Here is a 22,500-nt window from a genome sequence, read left to right on the forward strand (position 1 = left end):
GAACATAGACCAGTGTCGATTCCTCCAAACAGCAGTTGCTAACAGCGTCTCATGATTAATGAAGGAACACTGAGCTATAAAATAGAGACGGGGGTCTGATATGAGGGCTCTTCCTCCTCCTGCCATGCGAAGTCAGTATATTCGAAATTTAGTATAAAAGGTATGAACTTTGAAAAGAATGATTTAAAAAAGAATAACTCGGTGATTTTGGCTAAATAATGAATCAACGGATGGCTCGATTGAAGATGCGAATCTCAATGTGCAATGGATACTGAGATTATTTGAAACGTACGCAAGCCAAATAAATCGTTGATAATACAACTTCATTCTTTGTGTAGTTTTCTCTAATACGCTTTGGGATTAATACAACGAAGCTAATTGGTTATCAACGTCGGATTAACAGTTTATATCTGTCACAAGAAATAAGGAACAATCTCTACAGATTAGCAGAATATTGACAGGACATCTTCGTTGGTCGGATTTTATTTACTCGCTTAATCTTCGCTTTCCTTTGTTTTTGTAGGAACGCACACAGACGCGCGCGCACATCTGTATCTCTTTATCTGTCTGTAAGTCTGTCTTTCTGATTATCTATCTATCTGTCGTAAAAAAAGCTTGCTTCCCAACAACATGGTCTTGAGTTCATTCCCACTACGTGGCACCTTGGGCAAGTGTCTTCTACTATGGACGCGAGCCGACCAAAGCTTTGTGAGTGGATTTGGTAGACGGAAATTGAAAGAAGCCCATTGTATTTATGTGTGTGTGTGTGTGTGTGTGTGTGTGTGTGTGTGTGTGTGTGTGTGCATTTCAAAATATTATCACATAGTAGTATAAAGTCCCCGAAAATATCTCTGATGTTTTTTGTTTGTTTGTTCGTTTGCTTTATTTTATATTTTTGTGTTGCAAACAATAATTGAAAATCTATGCAGTTCTGCTTCGGTTGCAAACGTGAAAGACACCACCTAATGCAATGGCCTAGTTTTTATTGAACTTTATAACACGAAACAACAATCTCTACATAACTTTCTCTCTCCCTCTTTCTCTCTCCCTCTTTCTCTCTCCCTCTCACTGTCCATTTATTGGTCGAAACTGATGTGACGTCACCATTTGTTTTGCTGTATCACAAGAAAACTTTCACCCTTTTTTATAAATCGTCCTTGTCAATTTGTTCGACTCACTGCAACGGCAGCAATCAGTAGCATTATAGTTTTTTTTTTTATTACTATTTCTATCATCATCACCATCATCAATCTTCTTCTTCTTCTTCTTCTTCTTCTTCGTCCCCCTCATTATGCCCCCGTGGTCAGTAAAAGAAACTATTATGGCAGAAACGTTAGCACGCCGGACGAAATGTTCTGCGGCTCTTCGCCTGTCTACAAGTTCTGAGTTCAAATTCCGCCGAGGTCGACTTTGCCTTTCATCCTTTCGGGGTCGATAAATTAAGTACCAATTGCGTACTAGGATCGATCTAATCAACTGGCCCCCTCCCCCCTAATTTCAGGCCTTGTGTCTATAGTAAAAAGGATTATTATTATTATTATTATTATTATTATTATTATTATTATTATTATTCGTCTGTCGCAACGTTCTGAGTTCAAATTCCGCTGAGGTCGACTTTGCCTTTCATGCTTTCGGGGTCAATAAATTAAGTACCAAAAATGTCGGGCCTTGTGCCTAGAGTAGAAAAGATTATTATTATTATTATTAGTAGTAGTAGTAGTAGTAGTAGTAGTAGTAGTAGTAGTATTATAGACGTCGCACAGTATACAATATCGTGAGGTTGTTGATTGAAGATATTGTGTCTAGCGGGGGTTTGTACTGTTTGTCAAGTCACAACAATGACCTCAGACAGTACTTTATGCAATATGCCTGCAGTTCCAAGTAATGCCGACTTTTGCAGGGTATCTCTAAGGTTTTCAGATTTTTTTTTTTTTTCAGATTGGATGGTATCGAACCCAATGCTCCGATGACAATAAGGACAACCTTTATGTTCGACTCTCATAGCTGCCACGTCTTAGCGATCTCAATTTTCAGCTCTCCATATTTATCAACCTTTTTCTCTATCATTATTAAGGTAGCGAATTGGCAGAATCGTCAACATTCCCCGTTGAGTACTGGGGTGGGGCGGGTCTAGCCCCACCCCACCCAAAATTATAGGCCTTATGCTTCTTGTAGAAAAGATTATTATTGGCAGAATCGTTAGAGCGTGGGACAAAATGCTTTGCAATATTCGTCCCGACTCGTTACGCTTTAAGTTCAAATTCCACCAGTGTCAACTTTGTTTTTCATCCCTCGAGGGTCGATAAAATAAAGTACCAAGCAAGTCTTGGGATCGATGTAAACGACTCCCTTAAAACTGCCAACCTTTTGCCAAGATTTTGAAATAATTATTAGTGAGGGTGGGGTGTGGTAGTTGTTGTTGCTGTGGTAGTTAGTAGTAGTAGTAGTAGTAGTAGTAGTGGTGGTGGTGGTGGTGGTGGTGGTGGTGGTGAGGGTGGTGGTGGTGAGGGTGTTGGTGAAGGTGAAGGTGGTGGTGGTGAGGGTGAGGGTGGTGGATGTGAGGGTGAGGGTGGTGGCGGCGGCGGCGGCGGCGGCGGCAGTAGTAGTAGTAGTAGTGGTGGTGGTGGTGGTAGCGGCGGCGGCGGCGGCGGCGGCAGTAGTAGTAGTAGTAGTAGTGGTGGTGGTGGTGGTGGTAGCGGCGGGGGCGGCGGCAGTAGTAGTAGTAGTAGTAGAAGTGGTGATGGTGGTGGTAGTGGTGGTGGTGGTGGTGGTAGCGGCGGCGGCGGCGGCAGTAGTAGTAGTAGTAGTAGTAGTAGTATGTTCTATTATTAGACCAGACGCAACCGATTGCATCCGGTTTCAGAAATAAGTAAAGATTTTTTGGTCTGAGGCTCGTTTTCTACGAAAAAAAACCTCTCACTGCATTCACTAGAATTCGAATGGAGGTCACAACGTCTCACATTTCCTTGGCAAGGGGTCTGTGGCCGATTAAATCAACTCCAATATTTAACTGGTACTTATACCGCCACGAAGAGACGAAACGTGAAAGTCTCACCTCTGCCGGATTCGAACTCAGAGCCACTGAATCCGTAACTAAATGGATTTTTACCGACACCGACAAACCCCAACCCCAGTCACATGTTAACCACTGTATCCTCTATCTTTTACTCGTTTCAGTCATTAGACTGCGGCCATTTTTGGATCTTTTTTAAAACGGGGGCCACATATTTCATTAACGAAACACTTTGAAACTTGGAACACTGGTAGAATGTGTCATATAAAACATCTTTTTTCTCTTAGTCTTCTTAAAAAAAAAAGAAATCCATAAGTTATTCCATGTGAAAGTTGTCGTATTTCTGTAATTTCAACCAATCACTGACGTCCATTCAGCCGATATACATTAAGTGCCGACTACATAAACAAACGATTCTGAAACAATTAACCCTAACCCTAACCCTAGGGTTAGGGTTAGGATTAGGGTTAGGGTTAAAGCAAATTTAAAATGAAAAAAGCTAATAAAACGAAGGTATGGAGATTAAATACGCTTTACATCGCTAATCAGCCAAAGGAGTAAATGTAAACAACTGAATACTTGTCAGTGATTGGTTGAAATTATCGAAATAAGACAATTTTTTACATGAAATAAATTCGAATACAAAAATATTTTTCTGTTCTATAACACAAAATAGATAAGTATACGAAGTTTGAAAGTCTTTCCGTACCAAAAACACTACGTAAAACATTAATGAAAAATGTGGCCCCCGTTTTAAAATAGATCCCCATTTTTTGTTTTCGAAAGCTTGGTAGTTATATCAGTGTTTTTTGCCGAACCGCTATGTTACGGGGACGTAACCACACCAGCACCGGTTGTCAAGCGGTGTCTTGGGGGTACAAACACAAAGACACACACACATAGATACATGCATGCATATACATGGTGGGCTTCTTTCAGTTTCCGTCTACCAAATCCAGTCTCAAGGCTTTGGTCAGCCAGAGGCTATAGCAGAAGGCACTTACCCAAGGTGCCAAGCAGTGGGACTGAACCAGGAACCATGTGGTTGAGAAACAAACGTCTTACCACACAGCCACGCTAATTTTTCTGGGCTTTTTAAAAAAATATTTATTTGGTTGCTTGCCAGAATCGGTGGAGCGCCCGATAAAATGCCTTGTTTCATTTTCTTACATTCCCTTACATACCAGGTTCAAAACTCACTCGGGTCGATTGTACCTTTTCTTTTCTTTGTGGGTCGATGATTTAAGATAAAATATTAGCTTTTATTAAAACTAAAAAAATGATTACAAGTCATTACTTCTATTCGTTATTTCTTGTTATTTCTATTAAAGATAGAAAAAACAACTCAATTATTTTATCCTTAGTTGCAATATTTTAAGTAAAAATTTTCTTGTTCTGTACTTTACCAGATTTAATAACTTGTCCTGAATTTTTCCAAGTGTAACAGCTTGTCCCGTACTTTTCCAGTTTTATAATCTTAAGAATATTATTCTCTTGCTCGCATTTTTCCATGTCATCCATGTTTTTTCCAGGCTATGCTATTATGCTAATTAATAATGTGTCAAATGTGTCAATTAGCGGTGTTGTTGATAATTTTTTCCTTACCTCATTGATGCCGGTGACATATCAAAAGTTCCCTAGAACTATATTCATTTTAAAAAAATGTATAGAACTATATTATCACCCTCAAATTTGAGAAACAAACACTCATAACTTTTTTTCTTTTAAAACTTCATTGCATGAGATTGATACCACGAAATTCCTCGAATTGAGCTCTCGTTAAAATATAATTTACTGAAGCAAAAATAATTGCAGCGTGGAAGGTGTTTATAAGCCATTTAAAAACACACAAAAATTGTTAGATACACTTCAACATTTAAATTTAATTTGCCTCAGTCCACTCAGCTCCCAAAAATAAGTTGTACCTGCATTTCAAAGGGCCAGCCTTGTCAAATTCTTTGTCATGCTGAATTTCCCTATGAACTAAGTTTAAGGCACACGTGTCTGTTGGGTACTCAGCCACTTGCGCGTTAATTTCCCGAGTAGGCTGTTCAGTTGATCGGGTCAAGTGGAATACTCATCGTCACAACCGACGGAGGGCCAGTTGACTCACAGTCGAAATATTTCATGCAGGAAGTAATAAATGTTATGATACATTTCAAGTACTAATCTGCTGTTAGCAATTCACAGTAGTACAACGTATTACACTGTAGCACACCATAATATACAGAAATACAACATCATCTACATTGACATACAGTAATACGCCGTAATACGCCGAATGGGACGATTTGGCACGGCTGACTGGCGCATTCAGTTTCTTTTGGCGACACTACATTTTGGCGCTGGAGGTAAATACACGAAATTAAACACATTCAGGGTCCGATAAAATATAGTACCAATCAAGTAGTGGAGTGGGGTGTTGTGGGTCATTGTATCGAGTTACTCCCTCCCTATATATATATATATATATATATATATATATATATATATATATATATATATATATATATATATATATAAGCCACCAAACCATGTACACACACACACACACATACATACGCACACACACGTTCTGTTATCACACACACACTCGCAGACTCTCGCGCACGCACAGATATTCACCTCCCTTTTTCACTCTCCTGTCTTAGAAAGAACTTTTCCCCCACCACCTCCTCTTCCGGTCCTTTCACAATGTAACCTCGTGGGCATCGGTGCCATTTTCCTCTTCCTCCGTTTTTCCATTCTCCGAACTTTCTGTCTTTCCGACGAAGGGCTCCGCCCGAAACGTCATACTCTCTCTCCTTCCTTTCCCGAGCGTCCAATAACACTATTTTTTAACTATATATATATATATATATATATATATATATATATATATATATATATATAACTGAAAGAATAAATAGAGCCAAAAGTAAGATGGAGTACGATTCGACAGCTGTTAATGACCACTACACGTGTTTCGATACAACATAGATCCATATATATACAGGATTTCAATTTAGATTAAGAAACGGTTTACCTGTATAATAGGACCTAGTTGTATTTCCTCAGGTTATATATAATTGCTGTCTCCGTAAATAAATATTTGATTTCGATGCTATCGCATCCAACTGACTCTGTATGTGTGTGTGCGTGTATGTGTCTATGTGCGCGCGCGCATGATTATGCATATATAGTCTTACAGCTGTTTCTGGGATATTATGGATATGGAGGAGGAGGAGAAGAAGAAGAAGAAGAAGAAGAAGAAGAAGAAGAAGAAGAAGAAGAAGAACAACAACAACAACAACAACAACCCCACAGCAATAATTGTTGTTTGGATCCTGAAAACGCTGTTTGTGCTTTGAGGATCGACAAAATTTGTTTTTGTTTTACAGTAATGTCAGCAAAGCAATAACGTAATTAATTGGAAATGTCAGAATAAAACTCTAATTACTGATATAATTACCATTCCGTGATGTCCTAATTATACATCGGTCAAAGTTCTGTTATATTTAGGTAAGAGGGACTTGAACGCGCAACTTTCAATTACTGCTGACGGGCAATTAACTTTATTTGCTCCGTTACTACTCTTGTGGTACGCATTAACGCCACAGACTCTCAAAGATGACCCCCTATTCTAGTAGATTCTCCAGATATAGATATATGTGTGTGTGTGTGTGTGTGTGTGTGTGTGTGTGTGTGTGTGTATGTATGCATGTATGTAAATTTATATGTTTTTGTCCCCCACCACCGCCTAGCAGCCAGTGTTGGTGTGTTTACGTCCCCGAAACTTCGCAGTTCAGCAAAAGTAACCGATTTATTAAGTACTGAAGTCGATTCATTCGACTAAAATAAATTCTGCAAGGCGTTGCCCCAGCATGGCCGCAGTTTAATGACTGGGACAAGTAAAAATATAAAAGAGAATCCATTCAACTCAAAACTAACTGAAAACTATTATTATTATTATTATTATTATTATTATTATTATTATTATTATTATTATTATTATTATTGTTATATTGTTGTTGTTGTTGTTGTTGATGTTGTTAATTCCTCGTCTTGCACCATTATTGTGATTATTTACCAAAATATTTATTTATCTGTTGGCACAAATTTGTTTCACCTGATCAAAGCTGAAGGGGAAAACGAGGCGGCGACAATTCTCGGTCAGCGTCTCTGATTCGAAAAAAACTTATTTGTCACTACAATGACGTCACCACATCCGACACCGCGAGAACTAAGTCATGGTAAGTAACTCTCAAACGTTTATTTAAAAGTTATTTCCCCTTTAAGGATGTTTATCCTTTATTTTATTTTTATTTGTTTCGATCATTGGACTGCGGCCATGCCGGGGCATTGCCTTGAAAGATTTTAGATGAATAAATCGCCCCCAGTGCTTAGTTTTCCTAAAGACCTGGTACCCATTCTATCAGTCTCTTTTGCCGAACAGCGAAGTTGTGAGAACACTGATTGTCAAGTAGTGGTGGTAATTAACAGAATGAGATAAAAATCCAAGGCTGTGAAAGATTTCAGAATATTTATAAAAAGAAGGTCTTACAGCTGTTTCCGGGATATTTTATATATCTCTACATCGGAGATGGTATGAGAAACCATTTTCTCACACAGTCTCCGATGAAGGAATACGGGATAGGGGTAATCGCATGGATAGTAGACGAACTCACAACCTTACGATCGAGAGTCGAATGTCGTGGCCACTAAGCCGCGCGCCTACAGTTGGCGACGCCTCATCAGCAGTGCAGCATTTGTCCATCTTATTTGTAAATAGTAATGGCTAATTTAATTTATCTTAGAACATTCTTGATGAAAGGTAATCTACGTAATTAAAACTAACGTAATTAAAAAAATAATAATAAGTTAAAAAGGGATCCCGTGACAGGAATCTGGGTGACAAACGTGATTAACATGGCGGCGGCCGTGGTGGCGGTGGTGGTGGTGGTGGTCGTCGTGGGCAGTTTACTGTTCCCGTGGAAGTAAATTAGAGTTATTTACCCTTAGCACTTTAATGAGGTGATTCCTTGAAATTACCTCCCCTTCTCATTTAGTGTTGCTATCAGCTATTTGTATATGTGTATATATGTATATGTATACCGACGAATATATATCTGTGTGTGTGTGTGTGTGTGTGTATACACACACACACATACACACAGATATATACATATATATATATATATATATGTATGTATCAACGACGCACATACGCGCGCATACGCACACGCATATACATAATCTGTATATATATTTGTCGATGCTTTAATAATTAGCGAGATAATTATTTCTTGCTGTGTCATGTCTGTGTCGTTGGTCGTAGATATACACTGTTTTAGTACGAGACGGGATGGCCAAGGCTGGACCGTCTGTTGCGTGAAGCCTGACAAAATAACAACATCAACAAGGGAAGCGAAGCGTAACCAGCCTCAGAAGAGAAGATAGTGTGACTCAATACACCTGTCTGCTGTTTATTGTTTGACGCAACCCGCCTCTCCTCTCCCCAATGACCTCAGATGAAAGGCGTTCCAGCTGTGGCCTTCCTATCTTCTCTTACACCAGCTCCCTTTGCACTCTACAACCTCTCTTTCCCTCCCTCATCTTATCTTCCTCCCCTTCCTCCTCCGCCTCCTACTCCTCCCTCGCTTGCCTCATGCTAAATAATGCTTCCCTCGCCTCGTTCTACTTAATTCGTTCTACTGCTCGCTCATTTCTTCTCTCCCCCTCCCTCTCTCTGTTTTCCTCTCTCTCTCTCTCTCTATTTAATCTTTTTCTCTTTCTCTTCTTATCCCATTCTGTTTGATATTCCTCTCTTCTTTTTCCTCACTCATCTTCTCTCTTTCTCTCTCCCCTCTACTTCTCCTTCCACCTCACTTCATTGATGTGTTCGCTCTCTCTCTCTCTCTCTCTCTCTCTCCCATCCTCATTTATTTTCCCCTCTCTCACTCCTACACACTCCTTCCCCTTCACGCACTTTCTCTTCCTCCCACTCTCTGTTTCCCTACCTCTTTCTTCTCTCTTCTTTTTCACGCACTTTCTTTCCCTCTCCCTCCCTCCCTCTCTCTTCGTTTCACCATTTTACGACCTTTTTCTTCTTCTTCCCTCTTTCCCTTCACGCACTTTCTATCTCTCCCTTTCTCTTTCTATTCTATTTTACTCCCTCCATTTCTCCTCTTCCCCTTCTTGCACTCACACCATTTCCCTCCCACTCTCTCCTCCTCTCTACTCCTCCCTGTCTATCTTTCTCTCTCTCTCACTCTCTCGGGCATCAATGCCGCCGCTGTTTCTCGCTTCTCCCATCTGATTGTCATCGTCCCCTCACGGCAACGATGTCGTCAGTTTAGCAGGATTTTCTTACATAACACCATGGACAATAACGGAAGTCCCAAATCTTGGACAAAACTCGCTTTCTTGGTAGGTCGATCGTCTTTTGCCTCAACCATTCTTCCTTCTTCATCACAATGAAATGTCTAAACCTCAAAAATTCCCTTCATTACTCACCAACATCTACACACACACACATACACACACACCGTCACTTTCATTTAACATTTAAATATTTTACCTTCTCACTCATTATCATCATCATCATCATCATCCGTTATTATTATTATTATTATTATTATTATTATTATTATTATTATTATTTGGGATATGATTTTTTTATAATAGTGAGTTTGAAGTGAAAGAGAGACGTGAGGGAAAGAAAACGAAAGAGAAAGATAAGCAGAACAAAGCGTTATAAAATGCGTGTGTGTGTGTGTGTGTGGATTCGCGCACATACACATATGCGAGGTATATATTATGTGTGTGCGTATACACACATATGTGAGGTATATATATATATTAATATGAGTGTGAAAGGGAGTTCATAATGTAAATAATGTAAATATACCAGTCTATTCATTCAAAGGCAGTGCTAGTAACGGTGGCTGTGGTGGCTGTAATGGTGGTACTTTTAGTGAGGCTAGTGGTGGCTACGAAGAGGTAGGAGGCTGTAGTGAAGGTTGTAGTGGTGGTTGTGGTGGTGGTGTAGTGGCTGTAGTTGTGTTTGTCGTGATAGTAGTAGTGGTGGTGATGATGATGATGATGGCGAGACCTCCTCCCAACCTCCTTTCGCTCTCTCTCCCCCTTCACACAGACTTACATACACATATGCAAACGTACCGATAGAAACACAGGTACACACACACATACACACACACGTTAGAGATTCTTTCTAAGTTTGAATGTTCAATGGTAAAAGGTGATTTCCAACGTTAGAGAGAAAGATTTTAAAAATCCAGGACGGACCCTACTCGGCAAAAAGGACCTTACTCCAGAAAATAAGATTCTAGTAAATAAAAGGGTCTCAATCTTGGCAAGTAAGGTAGGGCCTAGATCGGAATTGCTACTAAGACCACCCCAGACACATACAACCCCAGCACAGAACATCACAGACCCTTACAAAGTGCCCCAGCATTATCACATATCTCTGTAGACTATCTTAGAACACCATCGACCACATCAGATTTCCAGTTACTGTTAAAGGTTACCACCGACGACCTCTTGCCATCATACACAATCACGTAACCCCTTAGATCCCCCACAAACCAACTCGGGCCAATAGACTGCACTACACATCATCACGGACCACCACGGGCCACTAGCGATCGCCATACCCAAACTCAAATCACCAATCACCATCACAAGCTCACGCGGATCCTCATAAATCACCGTCGCCTCACGCCATCGCGCACCGCTGCAGATCACCACACAACACTATGGACCTATCAGACCATCATCATCATCGTCGTCATCATAACCGCCACCACCATCGTCCATCATAGTTCGTTTCATTTCTTTTCGGATTCTGGTATATTCCATTTGTAATTACTACCAGATTGTCATTCTTTTGACTCATCTTTAGACAAGGTGCGCGTTACACCCCCCCCCCTCACTCACGACTCAGTTATTCTCTCTCTATCTCTCTCTCTCTCTCTCTCTCTCTCTCTCTCTCTCTCTCTCTCATTCGACCCCATAATGACGTGTTGCGAGAAAGTATAGCCGAGATTTCCTAAACCGACCGTGTGTAATATCTCCATAGACGCAAATATATAGTTTTATGTGTATATGCGTGTGTATATGTGTGTGTATAAGTGTGTATATGCGGTATATAGATGTGTTTATATATATGTGTGTGTGTAGGATTATATGCGTGTGTGTATAGTGTGTGAGTGTATATATATATGTATGTATGTATGTATGCGTGTGTTCGTATATGACGAAAGTTTACCAATGCGATTAAGAACGAGGGCCATTGTGTGGGCCGCACGCGGCTCTTGAATTTCCGATGTGCGGCGACACCTAACGTAATAATTGGGTTTCGGTGCCATTTATCCTAATACACAATTGTTTAGATATTCAGGAACAAAGGATTCTTCAGAATATGTAACCTGTACCTCTCTCTCTCTCTCTCTCTCTCCATTTATATATATATGTTCCGTTACTTAATAAATGAAAAACTGTGTATACGTTGTACGTTTTTCATCCTTTTGTTGTTTATTTACAACACATTTTTTTCATTTAAATGTATATATATATATATATATATATATATATATATATATGTGTGTGTGTGTGTGTGTGTATATATATATATATATATATATATATATATATATATATATATATATATATATATATATATATATATATATATATGTGTGTGTGTATATATGTATTCTATACACAGGTGTATTTTATACAGATAGGTGTGTGTATATATATATATATATATAAATATATGTATGTATGTGTGTGTATATATATATATATGTGTGCCACTGGCGGTGCTCCAGCATGGCCACAGCGTCAAGGCTGAAACAAAAGAATAAAAGAATATTTATATATATTTCTATATAGATAGATAGATACATACATACATACATACACACACACACGTGTATGTGTGTTAGTGGGTATGTGTGTGCGTGTGTTATTGTGTGTGTGTGAATGCACAGTCTTCATGCATATACTGCGGATGGTGGTGGTGATGGGAGGGCGGGGGCGCGGAACATCTAAAGTACTTTTCAGTTATGTCTGATTGCTACAAGACAACCGATAGACGAAGGAAAAGAGAAAGAAAAAAACAAAGCGATCCACCGACATCGTTCTCTGCATTTTCTTCCTCGCTCTCCCTCTCCATTCCATCCCTCTCCTTCTCCGTCTCCCCTGCTTTCATTGCGGCATCAAAGCCTGAAATGATTGAACTGCTGCTGCTGTTGTTGTTGTTGTTGTTGTTGTTGTTGTAATGCAGTGACTTGTGTCTTCACACTGTAAACATCAGTCTGAAGAAATGGTATAAAAAAAAAGTCTTTTCGTTGTTTTACTTCCTGTCTGTCTGTCTGTCTTTTGTTTGCTGAGTAGAGAAGACCCACGAAGCAGTGGCTCTCATCAATTCTTTATCTGTCTCTCTCTTGTGTGCGTTCGTAGAGCCGCTCCTACTGCTAGAAATAGCAACCGAATCACCGCTTACTCTCTTAGATACAGAAGGCCTCGTTAGACTATATCTTTGTGTATATATGTATGTATGTGCGTACGCATGTATGCATGTATGTGTGTGCGTGTCTAGTTATGAACATATATGTATATTTATATGTATGTATATACACACACACACACACACATACATATATATAAATATATATATATATATATATATATATATATAATATTATCTGTGTGTGTAGATAGACCGGCAGGTAGGTAGATAGATAGATATATAGATAGATAGACGGACGGACAGGTAGGTAGGTAGGTAGGTAGATGGATAGATAGACTAAATATTTATAGACAGACAGACAAGGTGGTCCACGTTGGCACGACGTTCCTCCTAATTTTGTTCAACCAAGACATACTCGTAACTAAACACAACCACTTATACACACATGCATACAATCTCATGTACGTGAATATGAATATGTTTGGACACGGTGTTGATGTATTCGTACATATGGACGTCTACGTTGTGCATTAGATATGAGCGAATATATAAACGTGTGTCTGTGTCTGTGTGTGTGTGTGTGATTTCGCTTGCCAGTCTCCTCCTCCTCCTCCTCCTCCGCTCCTGCTGTCATTCTTCTCTTCACGCCCTCTCCTACCATCCCACCTACACAATTTTGTTTCCAGTAGATTCTCTGTCCAAGACAACGGAAAATACACACACATTTATTTGCGTATGTATCTGTGTGTGTGTGCGTGTGTGCACGCGCGTAGACAGATAATTGTTGCTGTAATGATCAGTTCAACATATCTCTATCGATGTGATACTTGGACACATCGTCAGTGATGTATCCTTGGGTTACTGGTGGTTTCGGATCTTACAACAAACTCACTCATCTAGGAGATCCGATCTAGGTTGATTAACCCCTAAGTCTGTGTCCATGCAGCGTTCTGCTAACCGCACCGATCACCTCTTTTCAACCAGAGCCATCTAAAGGCTTTCTCAGCAGCTTCTACATTGTTCTTGAAGACTCCTCTGCCTCTTCCTGTAATGCCCAGAGTTCCTCAGACCTTACTCAGGTACAAACACTCAGCTGATAAATACCTCATTTTCCACCTAGTTTTGAGACAGTTCTCCACAAATTCTTGGCACTGAAATTTCATTCTCTTTTGTATCTCCTTCAACCTCTCTTCTCAGACCATATTTAGCTCCAATAGAATCAGCTGCCTTGTTGTCTTGAAAACCAAAATCATATCTAGTCTCAACATGATCTGGGTGATATGACTAGAAATTATGGTTTGTTTCTCCAAATCAGTTTCCATTACTCAGTGCTGTGCTGTGGTGAGTAAACACTCAGAGTTGTTCTTGGGTCTCTTCCTCAGCCACTCTCCCTCCTTGGCTATCTTTCTAACTGTTGTGTAAGCATTTTTGCGTTCAATTTTCCCTTGTTGACTACCCTAGTGATGACCTCAAGGACCTGATCGTGTCTCCAGTGATAGCGGCCTTCACTCAGTACCCTATGCGGCCGATTAGGATGTATTTGAGGGCCCTTGCCTCAGAACACAGAATGATCCTTTGCGGGTTTCACTTCCGGCTGTTCTGCCTGGTGACATTCCACTCCACTCCGCTGTTCCCACTTCATCCAGCCCCACCTCAGCTTCTGCATCGTTACAAAACTGTTTTGCCCATTCCTGCCATTGAATTTCACACCTCCTTCTCTAGCTTCCACCTTTCCTTCCTGCCAGCCGTGTCATTTGACGTTGTCGTAGCACTTCCGAATCTGGCCTTACCCTGTTGAGCATTCCTTGTGTTTCGGCCGCTCCACTGCCTGCAAGACTGCCTCAGCTGCTTTCTACTTCTTCCTTGTTCTCATTGCAATCCCAAGACCAGACACTGGAACTGGTGCATTGCAGGTTTTTCATGAACCCGTGATACCGTGAATTCTTCCTTGACAGAAACGAAGGGGAATCCTAATCTCGCAGCCTCTGCACAGCCTGATGCCGCTCAAACTGCGGGGCAAACCCAGCCATCTACGAACATGGTCGCTCTTTATATGCTCCAAGCCCTCCACTACTGTCATGGGGCTTTCATACGTGACTAGAAGATTCTCAGGAGGATCCTATGCTCGTAGACCCAAACTTTGAATCTTCTTAGTAATTCAGGCTTCTCTACAGCCCTCAACCAGTTCTCCAACTCTGCTCTAATCACTTTTATGGAGATCTTTCCAACATGGATTCTTCCCTGCTTTCTTCTGTGACAGACGGAATCTGCTCTTCTTCCACTTTGAAGTAGAATCTGTTGGTGACTTTTTTCTTTTTTCAAACCCTTACACTGGGATTTTGGCGGTTTAAAACTCATCTGCACTCACACCATGGGCTTCTCTAACTCGTGGTGGACCCAGCTGGTTCTCGACACAGTTGTTGTCGCTGTGAAGTTTTCGTTGAAGAATCTGATGGGTGGCAGCCTTACTTCTGTCTTACCCCGTAACTTTGCGGTTCGTCAAAAGAGATTGGCGGCGATAGAATAAGTACCAGGCTACATCAAACAATAAATCCTGGAGTCGATTCCTTCCGATTAAAACTTTTCAAGGCAGTGCCCCAGCGTGGCTGAAACAAATAAAAAAAATTAAATTAAAATTAATTTCTTTAAAAACTTGAACCGTTTTTCCAAGAAGCAATTTCAATCTCTTGCGAAATAATTTTTTAACCAAACTTCGCAACAGGGGAGTCTGGAAATCTTTGGTCTAATGTGTGGCTTAGGAACGGAATCGAAAATGTTCATGGGCTATTTATAGAATTTCTTGGAACTTTCCATAAAAAGACTCAGAAAATCCAAAGTTGTGGCCTTTTAACTTCACTTTGACGCCATCTGTTAACTCTTAGCTCAGATATTTGTTGTTAAATGGACATGAAATGATTTTGACACAATAGTATTCATCACCATCATCATCATCATCATCATCATCATCGTCATCGTCATCATCAACAACTTCTGGACTTCACTTTCTCAAGTCCCAGGCCTCATCAAGCTGGTTACCCGTCTTCCAAGGCGTATAAGGGACCAGGATTACAACGGTCGCCCTCTGAGCGGGACGCCAGTCTATCACAGAGCTCCTCATTTACAGCTGAACGTGAAATGAAGCGTTTTGCTCAACAACTCAAAGCGCTACCCGCTCTTGGAATTGAAACTACGATCTTACAGTGGTGAGTGCCATACCGTTACCACTAATGTCAGGATCCGATAAATGACAGAAGGTTGGTGTTGAAATTGATGTTGTCGGTATCGTAAATCAGATTCTTGATGTTGCTAGTACATGTACGGCTAACTTTCAAAGAATTCTTGTTTTAATGATTCTGTGGTACCTGTATCCATCTGGAAAATACATATATATATATATATATATATATATATATATATATATATATATATATATATATATATATAAGGCACTTATTAGGTCTCTCAAGAGTGCTGATGGTGACATGAAATCCAGTACAACCTGTTGCATGGTCGGGTTATCAGTGACTAAACCGGCACTGCACTAGGCTTGTCTGGTGAGGCGGGTCGCTTGAGACCCATGAGGACTAAAAACTAGACCTGTCGAAAGGACAGATGAACCTAGTGTAGGTTCAACGACAATCTAGCAATAGCATGGGCCCTCAGAGATTCGCGTGGGTGTCTGTTGTGCTGGAAGACCAGTGGGAGTGATGCACCCTTTAGATTTTGTTAAAGATGTCTCTAGAACCTGTTTCAAATCTTGGCAGCGTTTGCTCCGATAATCAGTGGTAGCTTGGTCGGCGATATTTTTCTGCAACGGTGGACAATCGACGGTAAGATGAGCTGCTACGATTCACACTGTCCTAAAGTATGAATGCATGTGACCGAGGACCACGTGTGAACTTGTATTTCCACTGAAACTCCGAACATGACTCGTTTGTCGGAGCCGACTCAACCCACGCCGGATGAATGCTACCCCAAACACAAGTACAAGTAATATAAGGCAAAGAAGAAGGTCTTTCTTGCTCAACACGATGAAATACTCGCCAGTTATATCAGCGATAAGTACTGGGAACTGTTGTACTAGTTAGACTTTCTTAAATACCAGTCTTAAAATGGTTAACCTAGAGTTCGTATTGAGTACGGTATAAGGAATACACGGGGATCAGTGGCGGGCTGGCCAGGTTGCCAGTTTGCGCGATGGCAAGTGGGCCCCTGCGCCATTAGAATCCATATATGGGGGCCCATGTTAATATCTAAGGGACCCATCCCCTCAAGTTTGAGAATTTTTTAATTCACTCCTGGAAGAATGCATTAATTATTTCAGCCTGGCTGTATTTGTAGACAGTTGAAAAGAATACTTCTAACAACAACACATTGAAACTGTAAATAACAACTGGAATTGCTAAGGAATTTATGGTTAATACCTTCTTGCGTGCATTTAACTCAGATTTGAGGATTGCTCGAACCCTCCTGTACCATTCCTTCCTGATCTCCTCTTTCATGCTTGCATGTTGAATGCCAGAACCCTCATTTATTCCGAAGTATTTGTAAGTTTGTTCCTGCTCGAGTTCTTTTATGATTGTGTCAACATCCAACACCACTGAATGTGAGGTCTTCAATGGAAAGCGGCCTTGACACATTTATTAGGACCAAGTTCCTTTCCAATATCATCACTGAGTGTTTTCACAATACGTAATATGCCTTCAAGCTCATCATTGTCTTTGCCATAGAGCCGTAAGTCATCCATATAAAACAGATGACTTATTGTCTTTTCGATTCTATACCCAAACGCTGTTAAGCTTACTTGTAAGGGGCATTAGGGCTATGCAAAAAAATTAGAGGAGGAAGTGAGTCACGTTTGAAAATGCTACAATTGATATATTGTTTGAAGTCAGTTCTCCATTAGAATGGTATGAGTGGAGATTCGTATTCTTCACTGAATCGTTAGCACGCTGGACGAAATGCTTTGCGGTATTTAGCCCGTCGCTACGTTGTGAGTTTAAATTCCGCCGAGGTCGACTTTACCTTTCAACCTTTCGGAGTCGATAAATTAAGTACCAGTTGTGTACTGGGGTTGATGTAATCGAATTAAGCCCTCCTCTCAAATTTCAGACCTTGTGCCTTTATTAGAAAGGATTATTGTTATTATTATAGCTCAGGGAGATTTGCGACTGTCTTGTAATAATGTGTCCTTCCTATGAGGTGTGATTGGAGCTGCTATTTCTAGCAGCCAGAAACAAAACCATTGGTTTATAAGAGTGCGTGTGCGTGCGAGTGTAATGTGCTGCAGTGTGTGTATCTATGTGTGTGTGTGTGTATGTGTATGCGCGTCTGTATACAAATGTGTTGCAGTCTGTGTATGCATGTGTATATATATATACTGCAGTGTGTGTGTGTGTGTATACTCGTGTGGTTGCAGTCTGTATGTATGTGTGTGTGTGTAGAGGTGTTTGTGTGATGTCATTCCCCGAATGAATGCGCGATGAGATTTGCGTGCGTGTATGCGTGCGCATGTGTTGTGTGTGTATGTTTGTATACATACATAATGTGTGTATGGATTTATATATATATACATATAATCATTTGACTGCGGCCATACTGGAGCACCACCTTTAGTCGAGCAAGTCGACTCCAGAACGTATTCTTTGTAAGCCTAGTACTTATTCTATCGGGCACTTTTGCCGAACCACTAAGTTACGGGGATGTAAACACACCAACATCGGTTGTCAAGTGAGTTTGATGGGACAAATACAGACACAAGCATATACACACACATACATACATACATATATATATATATATATATATACACACACACACACACTTATAAATATTATATGTATGTATATAAAGTAAAGTGCACAGAAAATACTCAATACATGAAATAGAGTATGTTTCTAGGTTATCATGGCATGAGTCAGGCGACTGTTACTCAGTTCTACATACACGTCAGCACGTACTTTTGTATATATGCGTGTATATCACACACACACACACACACATATTTTATATATATATATATATATATATATATATATATATATATATATATATATATATATATATCTTTTGTAAAAAAGACATAAATCCGAAAGAAGATGCATACTGTAAGTTATAGACAAGGTCGGATTATGAGATTACCTTAGTTTTCCCGTCCATAAAGGGTTTAGCTTTATGTCATGTTGTCTGATCCCCAAAATCCGTTGGCCCATACCTTTGAGTAGTGAGGCATTTCCCCCTCCATATTTTTAAGAGATCATGGACCAACGAGTTTTTTGGGATCTGACGATACGCCATAAAGCTAAGCCCTTATGGATGGGAAACCCAAGGTAATCGCATAAACCGGCCTTGCCCGTTTTTCATAATTTAAACACAAAGGGAGTGGCCCTAACAGGACGCCTTACATGGACTTTGTTCTTTCTAGCATATAAGGCGTCCTGTTAGGGTCACCTCTTTTGTGTTTAAATGTACACTAATTATATATGAAAATATCTTGTCTATTGACTATTTTATACATACTAGGCCACTGGTAGAACAATTTCTATAATTTTCCTACCCTTTATATATATATATATATATATATATATATATATATATATATATTCATACATACGCATGTATTATATATACATGTATACACATATGTATGTATGTGTGTGTATTTATACGTGTGTGTGTGTGTGAAATTTACGGAAAAACAAAAGATGAAGACAGGTGTATAATCAACAAGCAGGTGTGTTAGTTTGACGCTCGGGAAGGTGAGAAAGTCTTTTACGTTTCGAGCCGACGCTCTTCAACAGAAAGAAACACGAGGAAATAAACAGAAAGAAAAAAAACTTGTGGATTTAGCGGTCAATCATGATATAAATATTTATAAATATATATACGTGTATATGTGTGTGTATAGGCGGATGTAATCCATTTTCACTGTAATTAAGCCGGGAGGTGGGGCAGGGTCTATATTTTCTTTGTGCGTGATTAAAATACATTAATATATTCATTTAACGTCCTGCTTGCGCGCGTGGAATATTTACATGTGTGTGTGTGTGTGACGTACTGTCGAAGTCCAGGTGCAAAAACAAAAATTGACGTTGAAACAGCGGCGGTATAGAACAAAGCGAAATAGAGAGAGAGAGAGAGAGAGAGAGAGAGATGTGGGAGAGGAAAGGGAGTGAGAGAGAGTGAGAGAGAGAGAGAGGGGGGATGGAGAAAGAGATAAATGTAACTGTTTGTTTATGTATATGTATATATATATATATATATATATATATATATATATATATATATATAGTGTGTGTGTGTGTGTGGACAGATGTGTTGGTGATTGCGGTGGTGCGAAATGTTTGTTGAAGAATCAGGAACCTACAAATGGAAAGACGATAGGTAATTTGTCTCCATTGATGCAGTTTTGATTTTTTCCTTCTCTCTTGTCTTTTCATATCTGACCCGTTTTGCCCTTCATTTTCTCCTCTTTCTCCTCTCGCCCTTTCTCTCTATTTCACACTCCACAAATATAAAACCACACCGACTCTATACGGTCTCTCGAACTGCTCGTAATAGCAGCTAAATCTCTTTCAAATTGTTTCCTGTTGCCTTCGAAAAGAGAGGACGATTAAACGATGTATTGTATTACCTGAAAAAAAAGAAAAAAGTCGGCAAGATGACGGCTTGAATGGCTCTGAGCATAACGTCAGCTTCGTTGGCATTGTCTTAGAGTTAAACAACGAAAAACTGCCTCATTTTTCTTCAAAGATGGAACTAGTTCTCTGTGTCTATCAATCTGTCTCTCTATCTTTTTGCTTGTCCGCCTGTCTATCGATCTGTCTATTTTTCAACCTACTTACCTACTTTCCTACCTGTCTATTGTCTGTCTATCTATCTATCTATCTATCTATCTGTCTGTCTGTCTGTCAGTCAGCCTGTCTGTATATGTATACATATATCTATACACACACACATACCTTGTTATGTAATTATCCACTTATCTCCCTCTCTCCCCCTCTCTCACAATCTATCTACCTACCTACCTACCTACCTACCTTCCTACCTACCTATCTTCCTATCTATCTATTTATCTATCTATCTGTCTGTCTATCTATCTACCTACCTATCTAGCTATCTATCTACCTCTCTATCTATCTATCTATCTATCTATCTATCTCAATTCTATCTTGATGTGTATTTTCCAAATTCTACATAAGGGCACCTCTTTTCAAGGAGAAATGCATTGGTTCTGTGAGTCTTTCTCAAGCATTCTAGAAAAAGAATTACTTGAACGCAACAAGTGTGAGTGAAGCAGCATTAGTACCAAAGAGAATCACTAAATGTCTCATAAATCGAAGATAAATTTAGTTCTGTTCACCAACCATTTATAAATGCAGACACCATAGAAAGTATACAGATATAAATATACGTTGTTTTTTCTTTGTGACCAGAATACATGCTGCCTGTGTATAAAACGATTCCCAACCACTACCCCCAGGGCCTCATGTGGCCCTCAAGCATCCTTCCAGCAGCCCCCAACAGTCTTCTCTCTATTATTATAATCAGTTTTTCTTTAATTTACTTGTTTAACTTTCTGGGGGTTTAAGGCCACCCCACCCCCACCCCCACTCCGCACTGCCGCCGCCGCCGCCACCACAAAAGAATCCAGGTTTTGGATCAAATCGAAATATTAAAAAGGTTGAGAACCAAAGGAATAAAATTTTTATGAAGTATTTAACTGTGCCTCTCCAAGAAAGGCATGATATGTAAATTGGTGAAGCCATCTCTATAGATTCTGGTTTGTGTTTGATATAAATAGTAATTGACTGGGCAGTGAAAGGAGGGTCGTTTAATGACTGGTCAAACAGCCGTGAAGTGTGTCAGGGTAATCTTCTTTATTTTTATACCTGCAATGACAATAACATCAGAAATTTACAATTGTTTATATATATATGATATATATATATATATATATATATATATATATATATATATATGTATATGTATGTATGTATGTATATTTATAATTATATATATATATATACATACATACATACATGGAGTGGTTGTGTGGTAAGTACATTGCTTACCAACCACATGGTTCAGGGTTCAGTCCCACTGTGTGGCACTTTGGGCAAGTGTCTTCTACTTTAGCCTCGGGCCAGCCAAAGCCTTGTGAGTGGATCTGGTAGACAGAAACTGAAAGAAGCCTGTTGTATATATGTATATATATGTGTATATGTTTGTCCCTCCAACATCGCTTGACAACCGATGCTGGTGTGTTTACGTGCCCGTAACTTAGCAGTTCGACAAAAGAGACCGATAGAATAAGTACTAGGCTTACAAAGTATAAGTCCTGGGGGCGATTTGCTTGACTACAGGTGGTGCTCCAGCATGGCCGCAATCAAATGACTGAAACAAGTAAAAGAATAAAAGAATAAAAGAATACATACATACATACATACATACTTATGTATGTATGTATGTATGTATATAATAATATGTTTTTCTTAAGGACACACCATTTCAGAGCCTTTGAGGGCGAGATACACCTACACATAACCACATACTCCTCTCATTTATATAGAAGATATACTGGCCACACTTTTTCTTTAGTTGGGTTGTATTCTACATGTTTTGGTTAAGGCCCTCTAAAATATCACTGACATTACCTTTCCCCTTCTTCTCTCCCATTTCTCCTCCACTACCCCCCCCCCTTCAAAACTGTAAGAATTATACATTATTTACATTATTTACATTTGACTGATATTCATCCTCATCTTGTTTGTTGTAAACACAACGTCTCGGCTGATATACCCTCCAGCCTTCATCAGGTGTCTTGGGGAAATTTCGAACCTGAGTTCTCATTCCTAAGGTATTTTTCGATGTTATTATTATTATTATTATTATTCAGGTCACTGCCTGGAATTGAACTCGGAATCTTGGGGTTAGTAGCCTGTGCTCTTAACCACTACGCCATATGCTTACGGACATATGGCGAACTGTAAAAATTATGTCAAAACTA

The 22,500-nt window shown here is 39.7% G+C and overlaps 1 protein-coding gene across 3 annotated transcripts in view; it reads left to right on the forward strand.

The window, feature by feature from the left end:
* Nucleotides 1-9,262: 9,262 nt before the first annotated feature.
* The window catches only part of LOC106879935 (transient receptor potential cation channel subfamily M member-like 2), an 87,093-nt gene continuing 73,855 nt past the window's right edge, over nt 9,263-22,500 (forward strand). For 2 of the 3 annotated variants that reach the window (XM_089354590.1, XM_089354589.1), the window contains exon 1: nt 9,263-9,421. Coding sequence is in view for 1 of the 3 variants with exons in the window: in XM_089354589.1 (XP_089210715.1) it covers nt 9,374-9,421 (48 nt within the window). In the remaining 2 variants the exon portion in view is untranslated. Of the gene's footprint in view, nt 9,422-19,802; nt 19,875-22,500 lie in introns of those variants that run through there. The other variant, XM_089354591.1, reaches the window with a different exon arrangement.

The sequence above is a fragment of the Octopus bimaculoides genome, chromosome 7 (assembly GCF_046866305.1).
Source record: "Octopus bimaculoides isolate indiv1 chromosome 7, ASM4686630v1, whole genome shotgun sequence".
Taxonomy (NCBI): domain Eukaryota; kingdom Metazoa; phylum Mollusca; class Cephalopoda; order Octopoda; family Octopodidae; genus Octopus; species Octopus bimaculoides.